Source organism: Vulpes vulpes, chromosome 9 (assembly GCF_048418805.1).
Source record: "Vulpes vulpes isolate BD-2025 chromosome 9, VulVul3, whole genome shotgun sequence".
NCBI lineage: Eukaryota > Metazoa > Chordata > Mammalia > Carnivora > Canidae > Vulpes > Vulpes vulpes.
The window spans coordinates 38438230-38462302 of NC_132788.1; the positions used below are offsets into that span (position 1 = coordinate 38438230).

The 24073-nt window shown below is 38.6% G+C and overlaps 1 protein-coding gene across 2 annotated transcripts in view; it reads right to left on the reverse strand.

Moving 5' to 3' along the window:
- The window catches only part of MTMR6 (myotubularin related protein 6), a 45763-nt gene extending 40068 nt beyond the window's left edge, over positions 1–5695 (reverse strand). For both annotated transcript variants that reach the window (XM_025996675.2, XM_072719833.1), the window contains exon 1: positions 5387–5695. In XM_025996675.2, coding sequence (XP_025852460.2) covers positions 5387–5410 — 24 coding nt within the window. In that variant the 5' untranslated portion in view covers positions 5411–5695. The remainder of the gene's footprint in view (positions 1–5386) is intronic.
- Positions 5696–24073: the final 18378 nt, after the last annotated feature.

Genomic DNA, 24073 nt, shown 5'->3' on the forward strand with positions numbered 1-24073 from the left:
CAGACACCAAGTAGACTCTGGGACAAGAAAGGACCAATGCCCCATCCTCAACCAAAGCTCTACAGCTAACAGTTATATTTGACCACTACATGACAAGGGCTACTGAAGCAGAAAACACACGGTCAGGGCTTCTCTGACTTGCTGTGAGCAACCCCTATAACAAGACACCCATTCAGGACTCTTAGTACCATTATTCCACACTCCATAGCATGGATCTCTTTCAAAAAGAAAGAGCATCAAGTTGCCTTTGCGAAGCGGAAGGTAAACCTCAAAAGGGCAGAGATTTTCATCTTTCTTTGTTCATGTATTCCCAAGTTCTACAACAGCGTCTGGCTGCATAAATTATCAAACAAAACAGATCATAAATCCAAGGACATTTTTCAGTCTTCTCTCACTTTGCTTTTCTGCAGCATTGGCACAGGTGACTTTCCATGAATGGCTTCCTGTCTCACTCAGTAAAAGCCAAGATTTCACATTAGCCTGCAAAGGCTTGCCCCTGTTTCCAACTTTTCATTTCCTACTGTGCTCTCTCCTTCACTCACTCTCCTCTAGCCACACTGGTCTTCTTGCTAGTTTTTACTAACCAGGTATGACAACATAGGGATGTTGCCCCTGCTGTGCCTTCTCTGGGACTCTCCCCGCCACCCCTCCCCAACCCCTACTGCTGTGAAGATGGCTTGCTCCCTCACCACTTTCACTCTCTACTCAAGTATCATGATCTCTGTAAGGGCTTCCCAAACTACCACATTGACAGCTGTTCTCCCCCAACCTCACCCTGGCACCCTCCATAGCACTGGCATCTACTGTATTATGTATTTGGCTTATTAACTTTGTTTTCTGTCATGTCTCCCCCAACTAGAAAAGATGTTTTGGAATGGCAGGGGCTTTTGTCTGGAAACTACCATTTCCCCAGTACCTAGAATAATACCAGGCCCTAAAAAAGGAGAGAGAAGAGGAAGAGGGAGCAAAGAAGGAAATTAGAATAGGGAAGCCTTCTTTTCTTGTGATTCGTCTCTTCCCATTTTATCCCTAACACTCTTTCTCTGACTCCTCCTCCTCTGCTTGCCCCTTGTAAGTACTCCTGGGGCTCTAACATTCACTCTTCTCCACCACAGAGCCTCTACATGTACCTTGCACAAACTCATCCAGAAAAGAAAATATCGTGATTACATCAATAGATTACTCCCAAATCTATTCTTCTGGACCACACCTTTTCCCTAACCCTACACCTTCCTAATCAGCTACCTACTGGACAAGATCCTACCACCTCAGTTCTTCTCCATCCCCTGCCTTTCTTCCAGTCCCAATAACACTGACTTACCTCACTATTCAAATCTCTTTATTTTAAAAATATTTTATTCATTTATGTGAGCAAAAAAGAGTGTGCAGAGGGAGGGGGCACAGAAGGAGAGGGAGAAGCAGGCTCCCCAGTGAACAGGGAGCCCAGATCACACAGGGTTCGATCCCAGTACCCGGGGATCATGACCTGAGCTTAAGGCAGACACTTAACTGGCTAAGTCACCCAGGCACCACTCAAATCTCTTGATTAGACAATTACTCTGAGAAGAGGAGTGTTATGGTTAAGAGAATAAGACTAGTATCAGAAAGATCAGGATTCAAGTTCCCAGCTCCACCTCTTCCTTAATAGAACTATCTATTTGAGTCAGGTCACATTATTTAGTTTCTGCAAATTTCAGTCTTCTCACTTGTATAATGGAATAATATTAATTAGTCAAAATAGTGCTTTACGTGAGGAAAAGCACTCAGATACTCCCCACAATCTACTGGCTCTTATTCTTAGTTTGCACCTCTTTCCCTCTTTGTAACTGATTACACATGTATACATACACACATGACCGCACATCCTAATGACAAAAATGAGTAGCAGCTAGGCATTTTGCAATAATTCAACTTGAGCCCCAATGGGGTCAGATTTTCATGGGACATTCCATTCTTTAACAAACTCTAGAAAGCAGTCTACCATATATAGTTTAGGAAAACATTCTTCCATTACATTCTGTAAAGTTCCATTCACAAACAGCACATCATTCGACATCAACAGATGATGTCAGCCAAAGCACTAGAGCCTGGCAGGGAAAGGAGAAAGACTGCATAAAGAAGAACTGTCTCTGCATATTTCCCATTGTTTCTTGGCAAGACTACCTCATTATGGAAAAATTAGAGCTCAAAGTGATAGGCAGAGCTTGGAAATAGTCTTTCGGAAATTCAAATTCAGTCTTGACATCTTTGGCGATGCTATACAGTTAGTAAACCAAATATGACCAATAAGGATGGTATATCTGTTCCTGAATTTTATAACTATAAAGTCATTTAATCAGTACTCAGCTAAAACAGTTTATCTTATAAACCTCTGGTTCATAAACAATAAAAAAACCCATAATGATCATAAACAATACAAAAATAATACCACATAAATATTTACTTACGTCAAGAAGAGGTTTGGGGAGGAAAAAAAGCTCTCAGAATTATTATTAGGATTCATTTCTGAATATTAATACATTTTAACAATTAGATTAAAACCAGAAAAGTAATGAAAAAAAAATGATGACAAACCTTGGTTTAAATCTTAACTCTAGGGACACCTGGGTGGCTGAGTGGTTGAGCATCTGCCTTTGGCTCAGGGCATGATCCCAGGGTCCCAGGATGCACCCCACATCAGGCTCCCTGCATGGAGCCTGCTTCTCCAAACTCTGCCTGTGTTTCTACCTCTCTCTCTCCATGTCTCTCCAGAATAAATAAATAAAATCTTTTAAAAAAACAAAAACAAAAACACCTTAACTCTTAAGGGCGCTTGGGTGGCTTAGTGGGTTAAGCATCTGCCTTTGGGTCAGGTCATGACCCCAGCCAGGGTCCTGGGATCAAACGCCCCCCCTGCCCTACAGTTGGGCCCCTTGCTCAGTGGGAAGTCTGCTTCTCCCTCTCTCTCTGCCCTTCTCCCCACTGTGTGCTCACTCATTTTCTTGCTCTATCTCAAATTAATAAACTTTTTTTTTCTCCCCACTGTGTGCTCACTCATTTTCTTGCTCTATCTCAAATTAATAAACTTTTTTTTATTAAAAAAAAACTTCACTCCACCCCTCATGAGATAATTGGCAGATTATTTCAACTCTCCAAGCCTATTTCCTTCTCATCTGCAAATGTTGATAATATACCCAACTGGCAAGGTTATTTAAGAAATTAGTGACAATTTTGTATAGATTAGCATAATTGTGAAATTTTAAGTATTGTAAAGTAATACTGCACAGTTGGCTACACTGACATAGAGTTCTTGGGAAATATAATTATTACTTTTCAAATAAACCTGTCTCAGCACAGAACAAACCAATAGTTACACAGGACTACTCTACGGTCAATTTTTGATCATAGTGACTAAACTGTATAGTTCAAAACAGCTAAGTAAAGTTAAAGCAATTCATCTTTAATGTTGAAATACAAGCATCTTTCAGTAAATTAACTACATCCAAGTTAAGTTATGCAAAGTAGTATAATTATGCAATAGGTTATATTCATGTTAATATTTTAAAAAGCCATGATTTTATTTTTTTAAAGAGTTTATTTATTCATTCATGACAGAGAGAGAGAGAGAGAGAGACGCAGACACAGGCAGAGGGAGAAGCAGGCTCCATGCAGGGAGCCTGATGTGGGACTTGATCCTAGGTCTCCAGGATCACACCCTGGGCTGAAGGTGGCGCTAAACCGCTGGGCCACTGGGACTGCCCAAAAGTCATAATTTTAGAAAATATTATAGTTCGCACAATTATCAGAACATACAGTGAAGTCCAAGTCTATTATGCTCACTGCTCTATAGCCAGTGCTGGTCTGTGCCTAGCACATAACTGGGACTTGATAAGTATCAGTTTAATTGCAGCCTACCTACAGCCACTTAGGATTATTCCAGAGTACTAGTGGTCCTATGTTAGAAGAATAACTCAAATTACACAACTTGAAAAGTAATTTTAATAGAAAATTATTCAGAAATTTCCTGCTCCTTAAAAAGTCATAAAAGGACCTTACTAAACCATCAGGACAGGCCCATTGTGAAAAGCTACTATAGTAATACACATTTGGAACCTCCCAATCAGGACAAAAATCTGGTCTTGATGCATCCTCTAGACCGCTCTTCCACCTCTGCATTTTCTACTAGTTTGGTTATTTACTTAACTGCCCTTCCATCTGCCAACTTAAAGTGTCAGCAACTTGAATTATACAGTTAATTTAACATTCTCTTAAAAAAAAAAAGATTTTTAAAACAAGGATTAGTTTTTAGCATCTTCAATTTTATTATAGTATGTGCAGTGTCATAAACAAGTTCTAACAACAAAAAAAAATCCGCGGCACCTTAAAAAAGCTTGTGAAACATTTTAATGAGTAGACCTCAAATTCTCCATGGAACAAATGGGGGTAAGGTATGTCTGCTTTTTTTTTTTTTTTTTTTTCTAAATTAAGGGTAACTTTAGGATTCGCGGCAACTGAGAGATGGTTTCAGCAAAACCTGAAGAGTCAAGATTCACAGTGGGTCCTCTTCCGGATTTTGTGAGGCTCCGGGCGATCCCAACATCGTGTTATTCAATTCTTCTTGTCTTGATTTAAGTTTTCCTCCCTCCCAAATTTGAGGCCGAACTTAACTGTTGGTAACGTAGTTCGGTAATATTTTGACGCCACTTCCCTCGGTTTCAACATTGTAATGGAGTTATACGGACGCTTGTTCGTCCTTAGAAATAAATCAGTGCCTTTTGCAGGCAAAAATCAAGCATGAGATTGAACAAGATTAAGTGAAAAAGGGTTGCGTCAGACACTCTAAGGTGTGGGATGCCGTGCTCTCCTTGTCCCCAACCGCTCTCAACTGCTGACACGGACAAGGAAGCGCTGAGCCCTGAGCCGGCGGGCCCAGTGCAAACGACCGGACGCCGAGACGGAGGCTGACCTACCTCAGCGGCCCCAAAATCCCATCAACAGTCTGTCACACGGGACGATGCAACGTGAACAAGGAAAAGCTTACACAGTATCAGGTGCTAATCTGAGCGCTCGGCCGTTTTCCGGTCTTCGGGGCGGCGAAAGCAGCCGGAAGAGCCTGGGAGCAGCCGGAGCTAAAGCAGCCCCAATTCTGCCCAAGGAAGTGCAGCGCTGAGAGGGCAGCGACCAGTTTCATGGGACTCGACCTCCAGCAGCCCAAATCACCCACATCCCAACACCGGGCCCCGGAGCGAGGCTCGCGGAGGTCCAGGAGGCCTCCGCACCCACCCGGGCCCGAACTGCCCCGGCCCTCCCGGACCGGGCCCCGCAGGCCCGCAGCCCCGGTCCAGCCGGCCGAGCTCCCGTCGCCTCCCATCCCTGCCGGGTCACGCCACGGCGAGCGGCGGGCTACCTTGGTCGTACGGATGTGCTCCATCCCCAGGACAAGTCCGCCGGCGACGGGACTCACAGGCGTACCATGGAGCGAGAGAACCGGGGCGGGTACACCGACCCGGGCACAGCAGGCACCGCCACCCAGCCAGCGCCGCGGCCCCTTAGCCCGCCCCCGCACCCGGCAGCGTCAACCGCGCAGGCGCCGTCTCCTAGAAACACTTCCTCAAACCGGCGGCCGCGGAGGGAGCGGAAACCGGCGGGGCAGAGGGTCCTGCGAGGGAGAGCGGCGTCCAGTTTTTCCCGGGCCGCCGTCGACCCTAGAGCGCCCCCTGCTTGTGGAGGCTCGCCATCACCACTTCTCCCCCCACAGCAAGAATCTTTTCTAAGGAAGATCAGGTACGTTTCCTGCAGCCTTATTTGAAACAATCAGAATTCCCAGTACTACATACACACTAGTTATCCATTAAAAAAAAAATCATGGAGCAAATCTTAAATAAATAAATAGATAAATAAATGTTCAATGGGAAAAAAATTTTTTTATGCAGTAGATCCTAACAAGTAAAAGCTGAGCAAATGGAAAAATCATCAACTTTTCCTAGATTTGCAAGAGAACCGAGGTCACAGAGCAAACTGCTACCCCCAGAATTAGAGAGGGGTCAGGCAAATACAGAGAATCACGACTTAAGGGAATACAAACCCACAAGCAGCAACTTTACTGGGCACCGGTGCTGGGCAGTTTCTTTTACCCAGTATATCAGTTCCAACAATCCAGAAAAACTTAGAAACCATACTAAAGGGCAGAAAACACGCTGAAGAGACAGAGCAAGCATCAAAACCAGATATGGGTATGACAAGGATGTTGTTTAAATTGAAAATTTAAAACTGGATTAATATGCTGAAGGCTCTAATTTATCCAGATAAAGGCAACAACAGGCAAGAACCGATGGACAACGTAAACAGAGGCTCCTAAGAAAGAACTGAAGAGAAATGCTAGAGATAAAAAACACTGCAACAGAAATGAAGAATGTCTTTGATGGGGTTATTAGTCATTGGGACACAACTGAGGAAAGAGATCTCTATCCTCAGAGTGCTTGAAGATACCTCAACAGAAATCTCCAAAACTGGAGAACAAGGAAAACAAACACTGAAAAAAACACAAACAAACAGAGCAGAATATCCAAGATCTACAAAAGATGTAATATACATGTAATGTATATCCCAGGAAGAAAGGAACAGACCAGCATTTGGAACAATAATGTTGAAATATTCCCTCGAGTTAATGTCATACACCAAAGTCAGACCCAGTAAGATCATAGAACATCGAGCAGAATAGATATGAGGAAAACTGCATATCATTCTCAAACTATAGAAAGTCAAAGATAAAGAAAAAATTCTGAAAAAGCCAGAGGGAAAAAATCGTCTACCAATAGAGGAGCAAAGATAAGAATCACGTTTGACTTCTTTTCAGATGTCATGAGGCTGCAAAAGGAAGAAAAGAGTAAAGTGAAATACTTTCTCAGATTTAAAAAAATTGAGCAAATTCGTTGCCAGTAGAGCTGCCTTGGAAAAAAAATGTTAAGTCTTTAGAAAGAAGGAAAATGATAGAGGTTGGAAACTTGGATCTACGCAAAGAAAGGAAGTGCATTGGAAAAGGAAAGTAAATGAAAGTAAAATAAAAACATTTCCTCACTTTTAATTGATCTGGTAAGAAATATTTGGTCTAAAAGAGTAATAGCAATAATGTATCTGATTATATATGAATGTGCACACACACACACGTGTGTGTGTGTGTGTGTTTATGTGTAAGTGAAATGAAGGGAAGGACAAAGGATGGGAGGGAGGAAGGAGGAATTAGGATTATTTGGTTATGAAGTACTCACACCAAAAAAATTATGCTGTAGAGGAATATAATATAGCAAAAAATATTGTTGCTGTATTACTGAGTGAAAATTAAGCTGGCTATAGAATGATAAGATCAATGTGACTCTCATAATTTTTATTTATATAACAAAAAGTTTGCATTTCTAGATGGGAGGATTGTAATTTTTTGTAATTCTTCTATTTCAGTGGTTCTCCATCTGAAGTGATTTCACCCCTTAGGGGATATTTGGCAATATCTGGAGATGTTTTTGGTGGTCACAACGGGTGCATGTGTGGAGAGTGCTACTGGCATCTAGTGGGTAGAGGCTAGGTCTGCTGCTGAACGTCCTAGTCCTATAGTGCACCAAACACACACTTCCCAAAGAATTATCCAGACCAACATGTCAATTTTGAAGAGGTGGCAAAACCATGATTTATGTTTCCCAGGTGTTCTGCACCGAGCAGTTCCACTTATAACTAGAAAATGCTGTTTGTAAAACATCATCATCATTTTTACATCATCTCTCTTACTGTGTTTGGTGCTGTAAAGGCCTAACATCTAGCTTTTATTTTCTAATTAAAATTTTTGCCAGCATTTCATTCACTTATTTTATTCAACTTGTCTTGGTGTTGGTTTGTTTTGGTTTGGTTTTTTGGAGTGCCTGCTATGCTTCAGACAGATTGCCAAAGCAAGGGCTTATTAAATACAGCAGTCTTTGTGATGAAATTACTTACTCCTGTAGGTCAATAGGAAATGAGAATAAGACAGAGTCTCCTACAAACCAGTCTTGAAACAGTATCATATCCAGAAGAAACACAAATCCTGCTTCTAAGAAAACAAAACAAAGCAAAAACCATATTGAAAACCAATGTAGGGGGACACCTGGGTGGATCAGCGGTTGAGCTTCTGCCTTTGGCTCAAGGCATGATCCCAGGGTTTGGAGTCGAGTCCTGCATCGGGCTCCTTGCATGGAACCTGCTTCATCCCTCTGCCTAGGTCTCTGCACCCCCCGTCCCGCCATGAATAAATAAATAAAATATTTTTTAAAAAAGGAAACTAAGGTAGGTCCTTACTGAAGATCTTTTGAGAAAACAGAAGAGAGTGAATTATATTGGATAGCAACATCAAGACTTCCTTAATAAAACTTCTTTGTATACTGTTTCTCCCACATTTTTGTCATTTCTCCCTCTTCCTGTTCCCATACAGTTTAACCCTCACATACCAGGTTATCCTTTCCTTTTTTTTCTTGTCATTTCTCACTTTTTCTCTTTCACCAATTTTCATAGAGAGGTAATAACAATAACTAATAGTGATTATCAAGAAGCAGAAAGTGTACCAAATTTTTCACCTGTGTTATGAGGAAAATACTATTCCTTTCCTCAATTTAAAGATGAAGAAAGTGAAATACATGAAGTTAAGTAATTTGCCCAATATTGCAGAGCAGGTAAAGCCTAGATCCATGATGCCATGATGCAAAGTGAGACAGTCTGACTTCAGAGTCTGTACTCTTAACAACTATTCTATACTGGTTTGTTTTTCAAAATCTATATAGCAGATCCATTTATGATAATAAAATAGGCTAGGAAATTACCTTGCCTTAAAAAAACTAAAATAATAGGCAAAGTAGAAATGAAGCTCTGTAAAGCATCAGGTAACTGACAAGTTAGTGAGACCATACCAATGCAAACTATAAGGGAAAGTGCATACCCAGAGAGGTAAGCAGGATACTAATATTGTGGCAAGAGGGCCATTTCCATTTCTTGCAGGGCACAAAATTCAAAAGTCAAAATCCAGGGCCCACCCCAGGTAGGGAGTCTAATAAGGTACTTTTCCCACATAAAGCCAGGGCCATATGGAGGCACAACCAACCCAATCTCTAGAATATTTCAGGAAATTTGCATTGACACTGAGAAAAGAAGGGGTGTAATAATTGCCTGTCTTGGAAATATTGCAACCACAAAAAAAGTTAATAGATGGATTTACAGCCTAGATTCATACCACCTAAAAAACTTCCCCCAAATGCCAGGCTGTGAATATAGTTGAAAATGTTTGCAATTAGCAGTGTCTAGGAATCTTATTATAGCAAATACAAATCCTCTTTGGTTGGACTGTACCTCTATGATAGATTTCAAATAATTCTTACAATTAGTTTTCAAAGGAATATAATTCATCACAATAAAAAACTATCACACAAGGAAACAGTTCTCAAGAGATTATTGGCAATTACAACACAATGGCAATATGGCTTTATAATTATCGGGCTTTGTTTATAAAGCAACTGTTTTGTTTAAAGAAATGAAAGACATTTAAATTATTTGCAATATATGGGATTTTTGAATGATATAGTAAATATAAAGAAGAACCAAAGGTAAGTTCTACAAATGAAATACAAGAATTGGAATGGAAAGCTCATTGGATTAGACAAGTTAAAAGAAAGAATTAGAGGTGCCTGGGTGGCTCAGCGGTTGAGCACCTACCTTTGACTCAGGGCATGATCCCAGGATATGGAATCCAGGATCAAGTCCCACATCGGGTTCCCCATGGGGAGCCTGCTTCTCCCTCTGCCTATGTCTCTGCTTCTCTATCTACCCATCTATCTATCTCATAAATAAATAAATAAATAAATAAATAAATAAATAAATAAATAAAATCTTTAAAAATAATAAAGAATTAGAAAACCAGAAATTAATAAAAGAAAATTATCGACAAATGAAAGGAATACAAAGAGACAAAAAGATTATATAAAAGAGGTTAAGAAAAATGAAGGATAGAGTGAAAAGATCTAATAGAAACCTAATTATAGTTTCATAAGAATAAGAGACAGAGGGAAAGAGAGTGGGGCAAAGATAATATTTGAAGAGATAATGCCTGAAGATTTTTTCAGAATGCATAGAAGACACCAATTCACAGAATAAAGCAGCCAACAAATTCCAAGTATGATAAATAAAAAGAAATCTATCTCTGGACACATGATAGTGAACTATAGATTCACCATGGTGAATTCATTATGGCAACACCAAAGACAAAAATGAGGTTCTTAAAAGCATCCAAAGTAGAAGTACAAATTACCTCCAGTAGATCAACAATTAATTTACAGCTGACTTCTTATTAGCAATTGTGGAAGTCATGTAACATTGCAATGGTATCTCCCATATACAGAAAGAAACAGCTGGCAATCTAAAATACTTGTCCCTGGGGCACTTGGCTGGCTCATCAAATAGAGCATGTGACACTTGATCTCAGCACTGTAAATTTGAGTACCATATTGGGTGTAGAGATTACTTAGAAAAAAATATTTTAAAAATTAATTTAAAAAATAAAGCACTTTTCCCAGGAGAAAAAATCTTTCAAGAAATGAGAGTAAGGGGAAAAAACCCTCAGACATCTTCCAAAAAAACAAAAAGACTGAATTTGCCATGACCCATATTAAAGCAAGTTCTAAATAATACTTCAGGATAAGGAATATGATCACAGATGGAAGATCTAAGACACAAAAGAAATGAAGGGTTTTTTAAAATCTAAAGAAATGAGTAAATGTAAATCAACACTAACTGCATAAGACAACAATAATAAAGTTTTGTAAAGTTGAAAAACAATTCAAATATATGACTGAGGAGTGAAATAAAGTATTTAGAATCCTTGCATCACCTTAGAAAAGAGTAGTAGTGCTGGTTAACTTTAGCTTTAACAAGTTGTGCTTAGGGGCGCCTAGGTAGCTCAGTCAGTTAACTATCTGACTTTTAATTTTGGCTCAGGTCATGTTCTCACGGTTGTGAGATCAAGCCTGCTTAAGATTCTCTCTCTCTCTCTCTTTCTCTTTCTCACTCCCTCTGCCCCCTTCCCCTTAACACCCTCCATTCCTCGCTCGCTCTCTCTGTCTCAAAAAAAAAAAAAAAAAAGAGTTATGTTTGTATGTGTTAATTGCTAGGGTAACTGATACAATAATAGAAACAGCATATAAGTTCCAATTTAGTAGAAGATTAAAATGGCATTTTAAAATGATATATTTGCCACAGCATGAAAAGAATATTAAATGCCAATGAAAAAAATTAACAAAATATATGTAAGATATTTATAGGGAATGTTATAAACTCCACAAATGGAGAGATTGATAGATATACAGAGATAGACAAATCACAATTTCTCTCTCTCTCTCACCAACACACACACAAGAAGACCTAAATAAATGGAAAGATGCATTATGTTAATGGAAAAGAGACTCAATTTTAAAATATTTCAATTCTTCCCAAACTAATCTATCTATAAATTCAATGCACTCCCAATCACTATCCTAATAGGCTTGGTATGTGCATATATTGTGGGAGCATGGGAGAACTGTCGGTACCTATGTGTGATAAGCTGACTCTACAACATATATGATAATGTAAAGGACTAAAAATAATTCTGGGGAAGAACAAGAAGGCAAGATTTTCCCAAAGGAATTTTCAAGCCATTTTAAATTTACAGTAATTAAAGTGGTATGTTGCAAGAATAGGCAGTCTTGTGGAACAGAATGAGAATCCAGAAATAAATCCACATATATATAGAAACTTATGAAAAATGTGATATTGCAGAACAGTGTGGGAAAATGGACTTTTCAGTAAATGGGGCTGGGAAAATTTGATTTCTATATGGGTCAAAAGATGAAATTTGATCCTTGTGCCAAGACCCAAATGTGAAAAGCAGCATAATAAACTTTCAGAGGGTAGGTAAGGATATTCTCATGACCTTATTTTAGAGAAAAATATTTAAAATAGACCATAAAAACATTGTAGATAGTAAATTGAACAATATTTAAATGCACATTTCTATTCCTAAAAAAATGATGATAAGGCAGTACAAAGACCAACTGGAGTGTAACACATAATATATAAAGGAATCATATTCAGAAAATATAAAGAATTCCTACAAATAAATTATAAAAAGACAGAGGCTCCACAGAAAAATGAGAAAAACATTTGAACAGGACTTCACAAAATAGGATAGCCAAAAGTTCAATAAATATATGAGGGCAACTGTGTGGCTCAGTTGGTTAGCCATCTGCCTTAGACTCAGGTCATGATCTCAAAGTCCCTGGATCGAGCTCCATGTCAGGCTCCCTGCTCAGTAAGGAGTCTGCTTCTACCTCTCCCTCTACTCCTCTCCCAGCTCAAGCTCTCTCTCACTTGCTCGCTCCCTGTCTCTCAAATAAATAGATATTTTTAAAAATATGTAAAAGTATTTAACTTTGTTATTAATCAGGAAAATTTAAAAATGTGGACAGTGACATGTTTTGGCAAGGATATGTAGCAGCATGGAATCTCTGACCATGGTTGCTGTGGGAGTATAATTTGTTACAAAGCCTTTTGAAAACAGTTTATCATCCCCTTATACAGTGGAACATTACATAGCCTAGGAATCATTGACTCATTCCTAAATGTGGACTGTAGAGAACCTTAAGCATAAGAAATAGGATACATGTATAATAATGTTTATAGCAGTCCCATTCTAATAGCCCAAAACTACAAGCAATAGCAACAATAAAATAGAGGGGTAAATGGTGATATAGTCATAAAATGGAATACTATGCAGCAATGGAAAGGAATAATCTTCGGTTACATGTAACAAGGATGAAACTCACAAACATAAGCTTGAGCAAAAGATGCAAGGCATAGGGGCACCTGGGTCAGTTAATCATGTGATGCTGGATCTCAGGGTAGTGAGTTCAAGCCCTGCTTTGGGCCCTACGCTAGGTTTTTGTTCTTCAAAAAATAATTTTAAAAAAAGATACAAGGCACAAAATGATGCATATGGTATGATTTCATTTGTATTATAGTTCAAAAATAGGCAAAACTCAACTATGTTTGGGGTGAACATGTAGATGCTGAAACTATAAAGAAAAATAAAGAATATATTCCTATAATAGGATAATGGTTACTATTGGAAGGACATAAGAACTTCTAAGTTGCTTGCAGAACTCAGTTTCTTGGTATGAATGGTAGTTACAGTCTGGTGTTTAAAGAAATGAGAATTATTAGTTTATAAACAGTACTTACATACTTTATGCATTCTTCTGTAAGTATAGCATTTTGACAATTGGGAAAAGTCTATGAAGTGGAAAATTTTAACTTTTTTCCAAAACAATATATAATGGTTTTAAAAGTTCAAGAGTAGCAATAAGCTTATAACAAAATTTGGTTATCCCATGCTTCATCACCATTTCCACTTCCTAAAGCATTCATTTTAATTTTTGTCTTTTTCCTGTTTTTAACTCCATGTGTCTAAGTAACATAGTTATGGGACTCCTTCTTGACATTTTTTTCAGATTTAGACAATCTCTGTTTACTTCCTTCACTGAAGGTCAGAATTTCGCTATTTTGCAACTTCCCTGCTCTCAGACTCACATTTCTCCCACCTCTTGTCCTCCTAGAGTTTTAATACATTAAAAAAATTAAATGTGGGACGCCTGGATGGCTCAGAGATTAAGCTCTGCTTTCGGGTCAGAGCATGATTCTGGAGTTCAGGTATTGAGTCCCACATCGGGCTACCTGAGGGGACTCTGCTTCTCCCTCTGCCTATGTCTCTGCTGCTTGCTCTGTGTCTCATGAATAAATAAATAAAATATAAAAAATAAAATAAAAATTAAAAGTTAAATACACATTCATGTTGTCATTATTATTCTATTATACTGCTCACTGTTAATACAAATTAAGTACTCTACTCACATTTCCTTTATTATATAGTTACAATTTTTTTCCTGGCTCAATTGCCTCTTGGAGTCATTTACTTAGCCTACTTTGACTCTTGTATTAACTAGCCTCACACCAGATTCAATATTCCTCATGGTTAACACTGGCCGATAATCTCAGTTCCATTGTTTTTCCTTGAGACATCCTTCCAGAGGTACCTAGATATCTCCAGGAGCCTCTTCTTCCAGTCTGCTCTAGTTCTCTGGGCCTACTAAACGGGTATTATCTTTGGAACTCCCTTTCATCCTCCACTAGGGAAATGTCCTAATTAGTATTTATGTTGAATTCCTAGATCTTATGTTTTATTCTTCTTGATTTGCTTACTTTGCTATGTTTTGTTTTGGTGGGTGGAGTATACTCTTTATTGACTTCCTGAAATAAAGTGAAGGGCATCTTTGATGGATAGTTTAGTTAAGTCTAAGATCCTGTGCTGAAAAAAAATTTTCTCTTAGGAGAAAATTTGAGCTTTGAGAGCTCCCAGAAACACATCCTAACTCCCAAGGTACTTGTTTGGAAATCTGATCATTTCCTGGTGTCCCTTTGGGTGTCCTTGCTTTATTTTCTCAGGAAGCTTTTTGGTCTGAAATTTTAAAATAAGAAAACTTGGTTTTCTTTTTTATTTACATCCAGTGTATTTCACACATGCTATCTCTTTTAATCTAAAAACACTATTTTCTTTGATTCTGGGAAATTTTCTTGTATTATTTCTAAGATAATTACTCTTTTTTCCTTTTCTGTATTTTTTTCTTCTTCCTTCTTTTGTTCCTCATTGCTCTTCCTTCCTATTTTTCTTTTTCTTTTATCAGATATTGAAGCTGCTGGTCTGATTCTAATTTTATTATCCTTTTATTCCTATTCTCTAGGTCTTTGTCTTTCTAATATACTTTCAGGGAAATTTTTGCAACTTTATAGTCCATTGTTTTTTGATATTTTTTAATTGCTGCAGTTATATTTTTAATGCCCAAGACCTCTTTTTAAATTTTAAATAGGCCTTATTTTTAGAACACTTGCAGATTTACAGAATAATTGAAAAGGTAAGGTGACAGTTCCCACTCATTTCTCCTTTCATATCTCATTTCTTCTATTACTAGAATAATGTGTATTTGTCACAATTATTGAACCAATATGGATGTTATTGTTAGCTAAAGTTCATATTTTATTCAGATTTCTTTAGTTTTTATCTAATGTCCTATTTCTGTACCAGAATTCCATCCAGGATACCACATTACTTTAGGAGTCATGTTTATCTTTACTGTGATAGTTTTTTTATTTTGTCTTTTTATTTATTTATTTTTAAATTTATTTTATTTTTTTTAAAAAAGATTTCATTATTTATTCAAGTGAGACGCACAGAGAGAGGGTGAGAGAGAGGCAGAGACGCAGGCAGAGACTCAGGCAGAGAGAGAGGCCGAGATGCAGGCAGAGGGAGAAGCAGGCTCCATGCGAGGAGCCCGACGCGGGACCGGATCCCAGGTCTCCAGGATCAGGCCTTGGGCCGAAGGTGATGTTAAATCGCTGAGCCACCGGGCTGCCCCTTCTTTGTCTTTTTATAATCTTAACAGCTTTGTAAAGTACTGGTCAGGTATTTTGTAGAATGCCCTCGTTTTGGAATTTGCCTAATGTTTTTCTCATAGTTAAACTAGGGTTAAGGATTTGGGGGAGGAAGATCCCAGAGATAAAATGCCATTTCTATTACATCATATCAAGGGTACATACCCCCAACATAATTAATCACTGTTCATGTTCACCTTAATCATTTGACTGAGATAATGTTTGTCAAGTTCTCCTCCATAAAATTACTATTTCCCCTATTTCTGTAGTGTCCTCTTTTGAAAGAGATTGCTATTTACATTATACACTTTACAGAGTAGGGAGTTAATTCTTCTCTTGTAGGGCAGTATTTCTACATATAAACTATTGGGAATTCTTCACACAAGATACTTTTCTATTATCATTCATTCATCATTCATTCCATCTTTTGTTTATATCATTATGGACTCATGGATGTTCATTTTATACTTTTGGTTATAATCTGAGAGTTCCTTATTTTCTTGCTTGAGTTGTTCCAGCTTTGGCCATCAGGAAACCTTTCCCTGGGCTCCTATGTCCCTTTGACATACCTTATCAATATAGGTGGGGCTTTTTTTGTTTTTATTTTTACCACTTCCTTACTTTCTGGCACTAAAATATGTCCCAGTCTCATCTTGTATCTTTTCTACCCCAGCTCTTAGAATTAACAGTTTCTCCAAGGAGATCTAGTCCTTTTCATTGCAATAATAATAGAATCCAAGATCTGAGCACTAGGTGTGCCTACTGCTATGGAACATTGTTCCTTCCAGACTGAGTTCATTTGGTTACATACATTTTCCTTTTTCCATTGTTTTTTTTTTTTTTTTTTTTGGTAGCACTTAGTTCTGATTTTGTGGATCTCATATCTCTAGGTATTAATTTATTTTTGTTCTCAAATTATCTTTATTCCCTCTAGATTCCTTCTAGGTTTGTTGTTTTAGTTTCTAACTTTCATGTCACATCTGTTCTCTAATATCTGATGGTCTTCGACCATCCTTTCAATAAATAAAATGTCAATTAGGAGGAATCTTTGTAGGAGAGTTGACAATTGGCAAGCCAAACTATAGAATGATAAGCATTTTGTTGGGGATCCCTTGTATCACGATTTGAAGGGATTGTGAATTTTTTTTTCTCATTAAACTTTTGTTTCAATGGGTCTCAAAATTCTGTGACAGATTTCTGGTCAAGTTGTTTCCATTAAAAAGTACTGATTTTAAAAACTAATAACTTAAAACTGTCACACACGCAAAAAAAAAAAAAAACCCACAAATGGTCCACAAAACATTCTCCTTTCCTTCTGAAGTTTTTACGATGCATTGTTATCATTAACCAGTCTTTTACTATTAAACTTAAATGGCCAATTGACACAAACAGTTCTGAGACCGTTCTTCCACCACTGATTAAGACTGGGGTGGCAGGTATTAGGGATAATATTCATTTAGCCTTCTGAGCTTTCTGGGCAGAGTTGGTGACTTCGCCAGCTCCAGCTGCCTTCTTGTCCCCTGCTTTGATGACACCCACAGCAACCTTCTGTCTCATGTCACAAACAGCAAAATGGTCCAGAGGAGGATAGTCAGAGAAGCTCTCAACACACATAGGTTTGCCAGCAACCATATCAACAATGGAAGCATCCCCAGATTTTAAGAACTTGGGACCATCTTCCAGCTTCTTTCCAGAACGACGATCTATCTTTTCCTTCAGCTCAGCAAACTTGCAAGCAATGTGAGCTGTGTGACAATCCAGCACAGGTGCATATCCAGCACTGATTTGGCCTGGATGGTTCAGGATAATCACCTGAGCCATGAAGCCAGCTGCTTCCATTGGTGGGTCATTTTTGCTTTCACCAGCCACGTTGCCACGACGAACATCTTTGACAGATATGTTCTTGACATTGAAGCCCACATTGTCCCCAGGAAGAGCCTCACTCAAAGCTTCATGGTGCATTTCAACAGACTTTACTTCAGTTGTAACATTGACCGGAGCAAAGGTGACCACCATGCCAGGCTTAAGAACACCAGTCTCCACTCGACCCACTGGGATAGTATCAATACCACCAATTTTGTAGACATCTTGGAGAGGCAGACACAAGGGCTTATCAGTTGGACGAGTTGGTGGCAAAAGGCAATACAGGGCTTCAAGCAGTGTGGTTCCACTAGCATTCCCATCTTTACGGGTGACTTTCCATCCCTTGAACCAAGGCATGTTAGCGCTTGGCTCCAGCATGTTGTCACCATTCCAACCAGAAATTGGCACAAATGCTACTGTGTCGGGGTTGTAGCCAATTTTCTTAATGTAGGTGCTGACTTCCTTAACAATTTCCTCGTATCTCTTCTGGCTGTAGGGTGGTTCAGTGGAATCCATTTTGTTAACACCAACAATTAGTTGTTTTACACCCAGTGTGTAAGCCAGAAGGGCATGCTCACAGGTCTGTCCATTCTTGGAGATAACTGCTTCAAATTCACCAACACCAGCAGCAACAATCAGGACAGCACAGTCAGCCTGATTTGTGCCTGTAATCATGTTATCAGAGAGATAAAGTCTCTGTGTCCTGGGGCATCAGTGATGGTCACATAATACTTGCTGGGCTCGAATTTCCACAGGGAGATATCAATGGTGATACCACGTTCACGTTCAGCTTTCAGTTTATCCAAGATCCAGGCATACTTGAGCCTTTTCCCATCTCAGCAGCCTCCTTCTCAAAATTTTCGATAGTTCTTTTGTCGATCCCACCACATTTGTGGTACTGGCCAGATCAGATGGCCAGTAGTGGTAGACTTGCCCAAATCTACGTGTCCAATGACGACGACGTTGATGTGAGTCTTTTCCTTTCCCATTTTGGTTTAGGTTTAGCGGTGGTTTTCACGACACCTGTGTTCTGGTGGCAAACCCATTGCAAAAAAGGGGGATTGTGCATTTAAATGGGCTCAAGGAAGTCTGGGAACAGATGTCTTGTGAGCAGCAGCAGAGATTGAGTACAAGCCCCAAACACACATCCAAGGGATCCAGGGGATCCAAGGGATCCAGGCCATTAGCTTCTCTGTCAGTAGTTCTACCCCTGGTGATTACTGCAAGAAACAAAGAGCCTCAGTTCCTGTGTCACTACAAAAGGGCAGTTCACTCAAGGGAAATAAAGAGATACTAGAAAGAAGAAGAGTTTCATTCATTTAGATGTGTTTTATTTTTATTAATGTTCATCAAGCATATGGTCCAGTTTAAGAAAACTTCAATGTGTACCAGTGGTCTTAAATCCTTTCCTTCCTTAAAAAGTGGAAGCACAATAAATTAAACAGACTAAGTATTTCCTACTGTCTTCATCTCATCACTTATGCAAACAGGGGACTTATAATAGTTGTAGTTTTCAATGAAGGGGTCCACTGAGGCTAGTCTGAAGGAAGACCAGACAGCCAACAAGAGATCTGTTTCTTAGGGTTAGGCTGGTAAATATCAAAATATCAACTTAATCACTGACAATGAGAAATAAAAGTTTAAAGCAAACAGTAATAAATATCTGCATGTTCTCTTCCTATAAAGCTATGCAGACATTTTACATTTGAGAAGTTTACTTAGCATGAATTCAGAGCAAGGAAAAAAATGTTATAGATTGTCATCATTCAGGCAAAATCTTGATGTATCTGTAAATCCTATTGAGATGTACCAATATAGTGGTGTTTCTGGGCCAGGGAAGCCCCTTGAGGCAGCCCTAAAGGTTCATTATTATAGGAATATATCAAGTAACCCTAATTTAGGCTTTATTGCTGGAAAAGCCCCCTTCTGAGGGCCCTGTTGTTTCTTTATGCCAACTAAGTTCCTATCAAGACATGGTGTAGAAGCCATGCTGTCTTTCTATGGAGTCTTTAAATATTTGTGATTAGTTTTGTTTTGATGTGTAAAGCTATAACTTCATCATCCAAGTGGGTTTTGCATTAAAAGTAACAAATACGCAAAAAGCATTAAACAATCATGATGCTTTGAAATAATAAGGAATCAGTCTCCTAGATTCATTTCTCCCTAATGTTTAATGTTTGTTTTTACACTGTTAAAAAGAAAACACTTAATTCCCCTACAAAATGTGTAAGAGGTGTCTGATACTATGATTGTCATGTGAGATAACATTTCATATTTTTAAAATGTTGTTGCTTTTATAATTATGTTTACTATTTGCCATCTAATGGGATGTTGTAAAAGCAATTATACTTCTTAATTTGGGTGCTTCTTAAATAAACATAAGCCACTAATAGAGCAAGAATACTTCGTTTGACTACAGCTTTTCATTTTTCTCAGCTTTTATTTTTAGGTATATTATTGCAGAAGATGAAATCTATGATCAGAATTCTTTCTGGAATCAAAGCTATCTAAATTCAAATCTCCTTTTTGCTATTCACTATCTGTGTGAGTTTAGTAAAATTATTTAATTCCTCTCTTAGTTTATCTATCTGTAAGTAGTAGTACTTACCATCACCTTCTCCATTGAGTTATTTGTTTTAGTTATGTGAAGTAATGAGAAGAAATGTTCAAGCTTGTAGCTGGTCTCAATGAATGCTCAATAAATAATAGGTGTGTGCATGTGTGTTTTAAGAAGAATGCATCCCTGGGATCCCTGGGTGGCGCAGCGGTTTAGCGCCTGCCTTTGGCCCAGGACGCGATCCTGGAGACCCGGGATCGAATCCCACATCGGGCTCCTGGTGCATGGAGCCTGCTTCTCCCTCTGCCTATGTCTCTGCCTCTCTCTCTCACTGTGTGCCTATCATAAATAAATAAAAATAAAAAAATAAAGTTGTTTTAAAAAAAAAGAAGAATGCATCCCTAAAGATGTTTGCATACCTGCTATCCTCATTCTAACTCTTTATCACGGAGTTCGGAAATTTAAGGGGAATGGATGATAGATGAAACATTTGCTCTTATCTGAGTGAATTATACACTGTATGCAAGTGATCACATTATATATTCTAGAACTCTGTATTCTAGAACTCTGCAGTTGAGGACATGTACCTGGCCCAGCAAAGTGCACATAGCCAAGCTAGCCAATATGCCTCCGTCTCATACTAGGTGGGAGGGTGAAATACTATGTTTGCAGGTTAGTGTGGTTCTCATTCCCTCAGGAGTTGAGGACTTGGAGGCTTGCTCCTCATTCTATCTTAAAAAAAAAGTACTCATCATTTTTCAGTGTATCCTGATTGTGTGACTTTCTGAGTCCTTTACATAAGTGAATCTTGATGATTTACCCAAGTTGTATCCATGTCTGGTCTTTCTGTCCATTCACTCTGGTTGATACAATGGTCGGTTGTGCTCTGTTCTTTGTAATCCCTTCATTGAACACTGGATTCTTATGAGGTGAAATAGATAGCACTTTTTTCTTCACAGTTGAAGGGTACCCTTCTAGGTGGCTTTGTTGGCTCTCCCTTTACCTCTTGACAACTTTGTACCTATTACTCTAGGTTTTAGAAAAATAAGATTTTTAGGAATCTGAGTTCAATCTTACATAAATTTACCCCTTAATCCTATTCAAAGCTTCTTTTTCCCCATACCCTCCAGGTTTGATAATAGTGGGTTTGGAGGTGGGGACAGAAGTGAGGGGAATCTGTTTTGCCAAGTTTGTTTCACTTTCTCCCTGCTTGCTTACTAGCCTTTGCTCCTTGAGAGTCGGTCTCAGATTCCTGTGTGGCAGATTCCCAAATGCCCCTCTGTCTCCTTTGGGCACTCAGGGAGTTAACCATTCCTCCATCCTCTGGGACTTCCAGATCTTCTCAGTTCTCTGAAATAAGTGTAACCCTCTCCAGTTCATTTCTTATGAGCTAGCTGTTGCTTTCTGATATACTTGAGGTCTGGCTATTCCTTTTCTTCTAGACTTACTTCAAACTTCTCTGTATTCCAGGCTTGTCTCCCATGTCTCAATAACAGACTACCAACTCTGTCTTCCCGTGTCTCCCCCACATACATACACACTTGTGCTTAACCTACTTTGAGAGGGTTTCTATTCTTTGTAACCAAAAGAGGTCTAACCAGGCTATGGGAAAACTGATCAAAGAGAATTGGAGAGGTTGAGGGAAATTTTGTCCATGTTATGGAACAGTCTTATGAATGTATTACTGCTTCATAACAGTGGACACTGAGTCCTTCAGATATAGTGACTTGTTTCCTTAAAATATGAGAATAAGTGCAGTAACATTCTTCCTCTTTGGCTCCCATGTTTTTGAAACTAGAACCTGACTGTGCCCTCAGCTAATCTAATCAATTAAATAACGATTAAATAACAAGTTATTTTGTTGTTGCCTTTATTACTATACTCTGGTCCTATAGATAGTCCTTTGGTCTTGGTTCATTTTGGATATTTCCTGTTTCTTCAGTAGCACATATAACATTTATTTTAGTGTGGGTTCCTACTTAAATTGGTATATTAAAATTTAGCTATGAATAACAGAGACCCAACTATGATGACTTAACACAGAAGATGATTTTTCTTTAATTTAAAAGAAGTCTGAAGGGGTACCTGGGTGGCTTAGTTGGTTTAGCGTCTGCCTTTAGCTCAGATTGTGATCCTAGGGTCCTGGGATGAAGCCCCACGTGGGCTCTCTGCTCAGTGTGGAATCTGCTTCTCCTTCTCCCCCCTGCCCCTCCCTCCTCTTGTGCTCAGTCTGTCTGTCTCTCAAATAAATAAATAAAATCTTTTTAAAAAATTAAAAGAAGCCTAAAGGCAGGCAAACCATGGCTGGTATGGTGACTCTATACTATTTTTCTGCTATACCTTCCCACTCACCCTTCTGCTACACCCAACACCCACCTCCTAAGACTTTCATTCTTAAGTTCTTCACAGACCAGGATGGCTATCCATGACCTAGCCATGTGTCTAAGTCCCAGGCAGCAGGAAAGAAGGAGGAGAATGGTAAAAGGGATATATGGTAGCTACTCCTTTAAATGAGTCATACTCATACCTGAGGTGAATCTCAAGTCTTCCCCTACACTCAACTGGCCACAGGTAAATAAATGTATGCCACTTTGAACAAAATTGGGATTTTTTTTTTTAAGGGAAAAGGGAAGCATGAAAATTAATGGCAACAAGGTAGCTTCCCTCATTTATTTTATGCCGACATTGCCAAGATCCTTTTCCTGACCTTAATCTTATTCAATATCATTATCAAGTCATGAAAACAACCTTTTCGAGTCCCATCACCCACAATCACCAAAAGGAAGGACATAATTTCAAAACAAATGACCATATTTAAAATTAAATATAATTAGCTTCAGGCTTCCTGGTTATTAGTTCAGTCAATAATAGGTCATGTGGAAAAAAAAAATAGGTCATGTGACTTTTGATCTTGGGGTTGGGAGTTCGAGGTCCATGTCAGGTATAGAGATTACTTAAAAAAAATAAAATCTTGGGACACCTGGGTGGCTCAGTGGTTGAGCGTCTGCTTTCGGCTCAGGACGTGATCCCAGAATCCGGGATCAGGTCCTGCATCAGGCTCCTGCATGGAGTCGGCTTCTCTTCCCTCTGCCTATGTCTCTGCCTCTCTCTGTATCTCTCATGAATAAATAAAATCTTAAAAAAAATAAAATCCTTAAAAATAAATAAATATAATTAGCTTCATGTAAAACTTCCTGTATTGCTTTTTTTTTTTTTTTTTCATTTTTTGGGTGATAGGTAAAAGCTATATCAGGAAACAGATCATTGCTGTTCTGATCTATTGTTGGAAACTTTTGTTTTAGCTTTGGACTCCAACTTATTTTGAAAAATTTCAAACCTGTAGAGTAGTTGAGAGAGCAGTACAATGAACACCCATATATCTTTCTTGTAGAGTCACCATTTATTGACATTTTGTCACATTTTCATTGATCTATCTCTCCATAAATTTTGTTGTTATTAGATCTTTTGAAAATTTAATAGGATTTTTAAAAGGAAGGACAGTACCTAAATCTTTAAAGTTAATAGATTCCCAGGAATCTATTATTCAAGATAGGAATCTATAAATTCAAGACAGAGGTCAACTGGTTATACATAGGCTCTAAATTATAAATTCTCTCTTGGTTATTTCAGAGGATCAGACCATAAATATTGCAGATCCTCTTAAACAGACTTACAATTCCAACTTCCTTTCTATGTTAGAGCCTCTCAAATGAGACTTCTCAAAGAGTTATCCTGATCTGAACATACCATGGAAACAAACCTTTTTAGACATTTTAATGCAAGTCGAAATTAAATTGTTTTTTACAGGGCAGCCCCGGTGGCTCAGAGGTTTAGTGCCTCCTTCAGCCCAGGGCGTGATCCTGGACACCCAGGATCGAGTCCCAAGTCAGGCTCCCTGCATGGAGCCTGCTTCTCCCTCTCCCTGTGTCCCTGCCTCTCTCTCTCTCTCTCTCATGAATAAATTAATAAAATCTTTAAAAAAATAGTTTTTACAGTGCTATTGCCTTTCAGATAATTCAGTTTGATTATGACATTAACAATGTCACCATACAGCCAGTAAATCAGCAAAAGATGGGGTGTCTTAGCATGATTCTCGTAATATAAAAAACAAGGGGAAGCAAGATGATTTTCTATGTAATTTAGAAT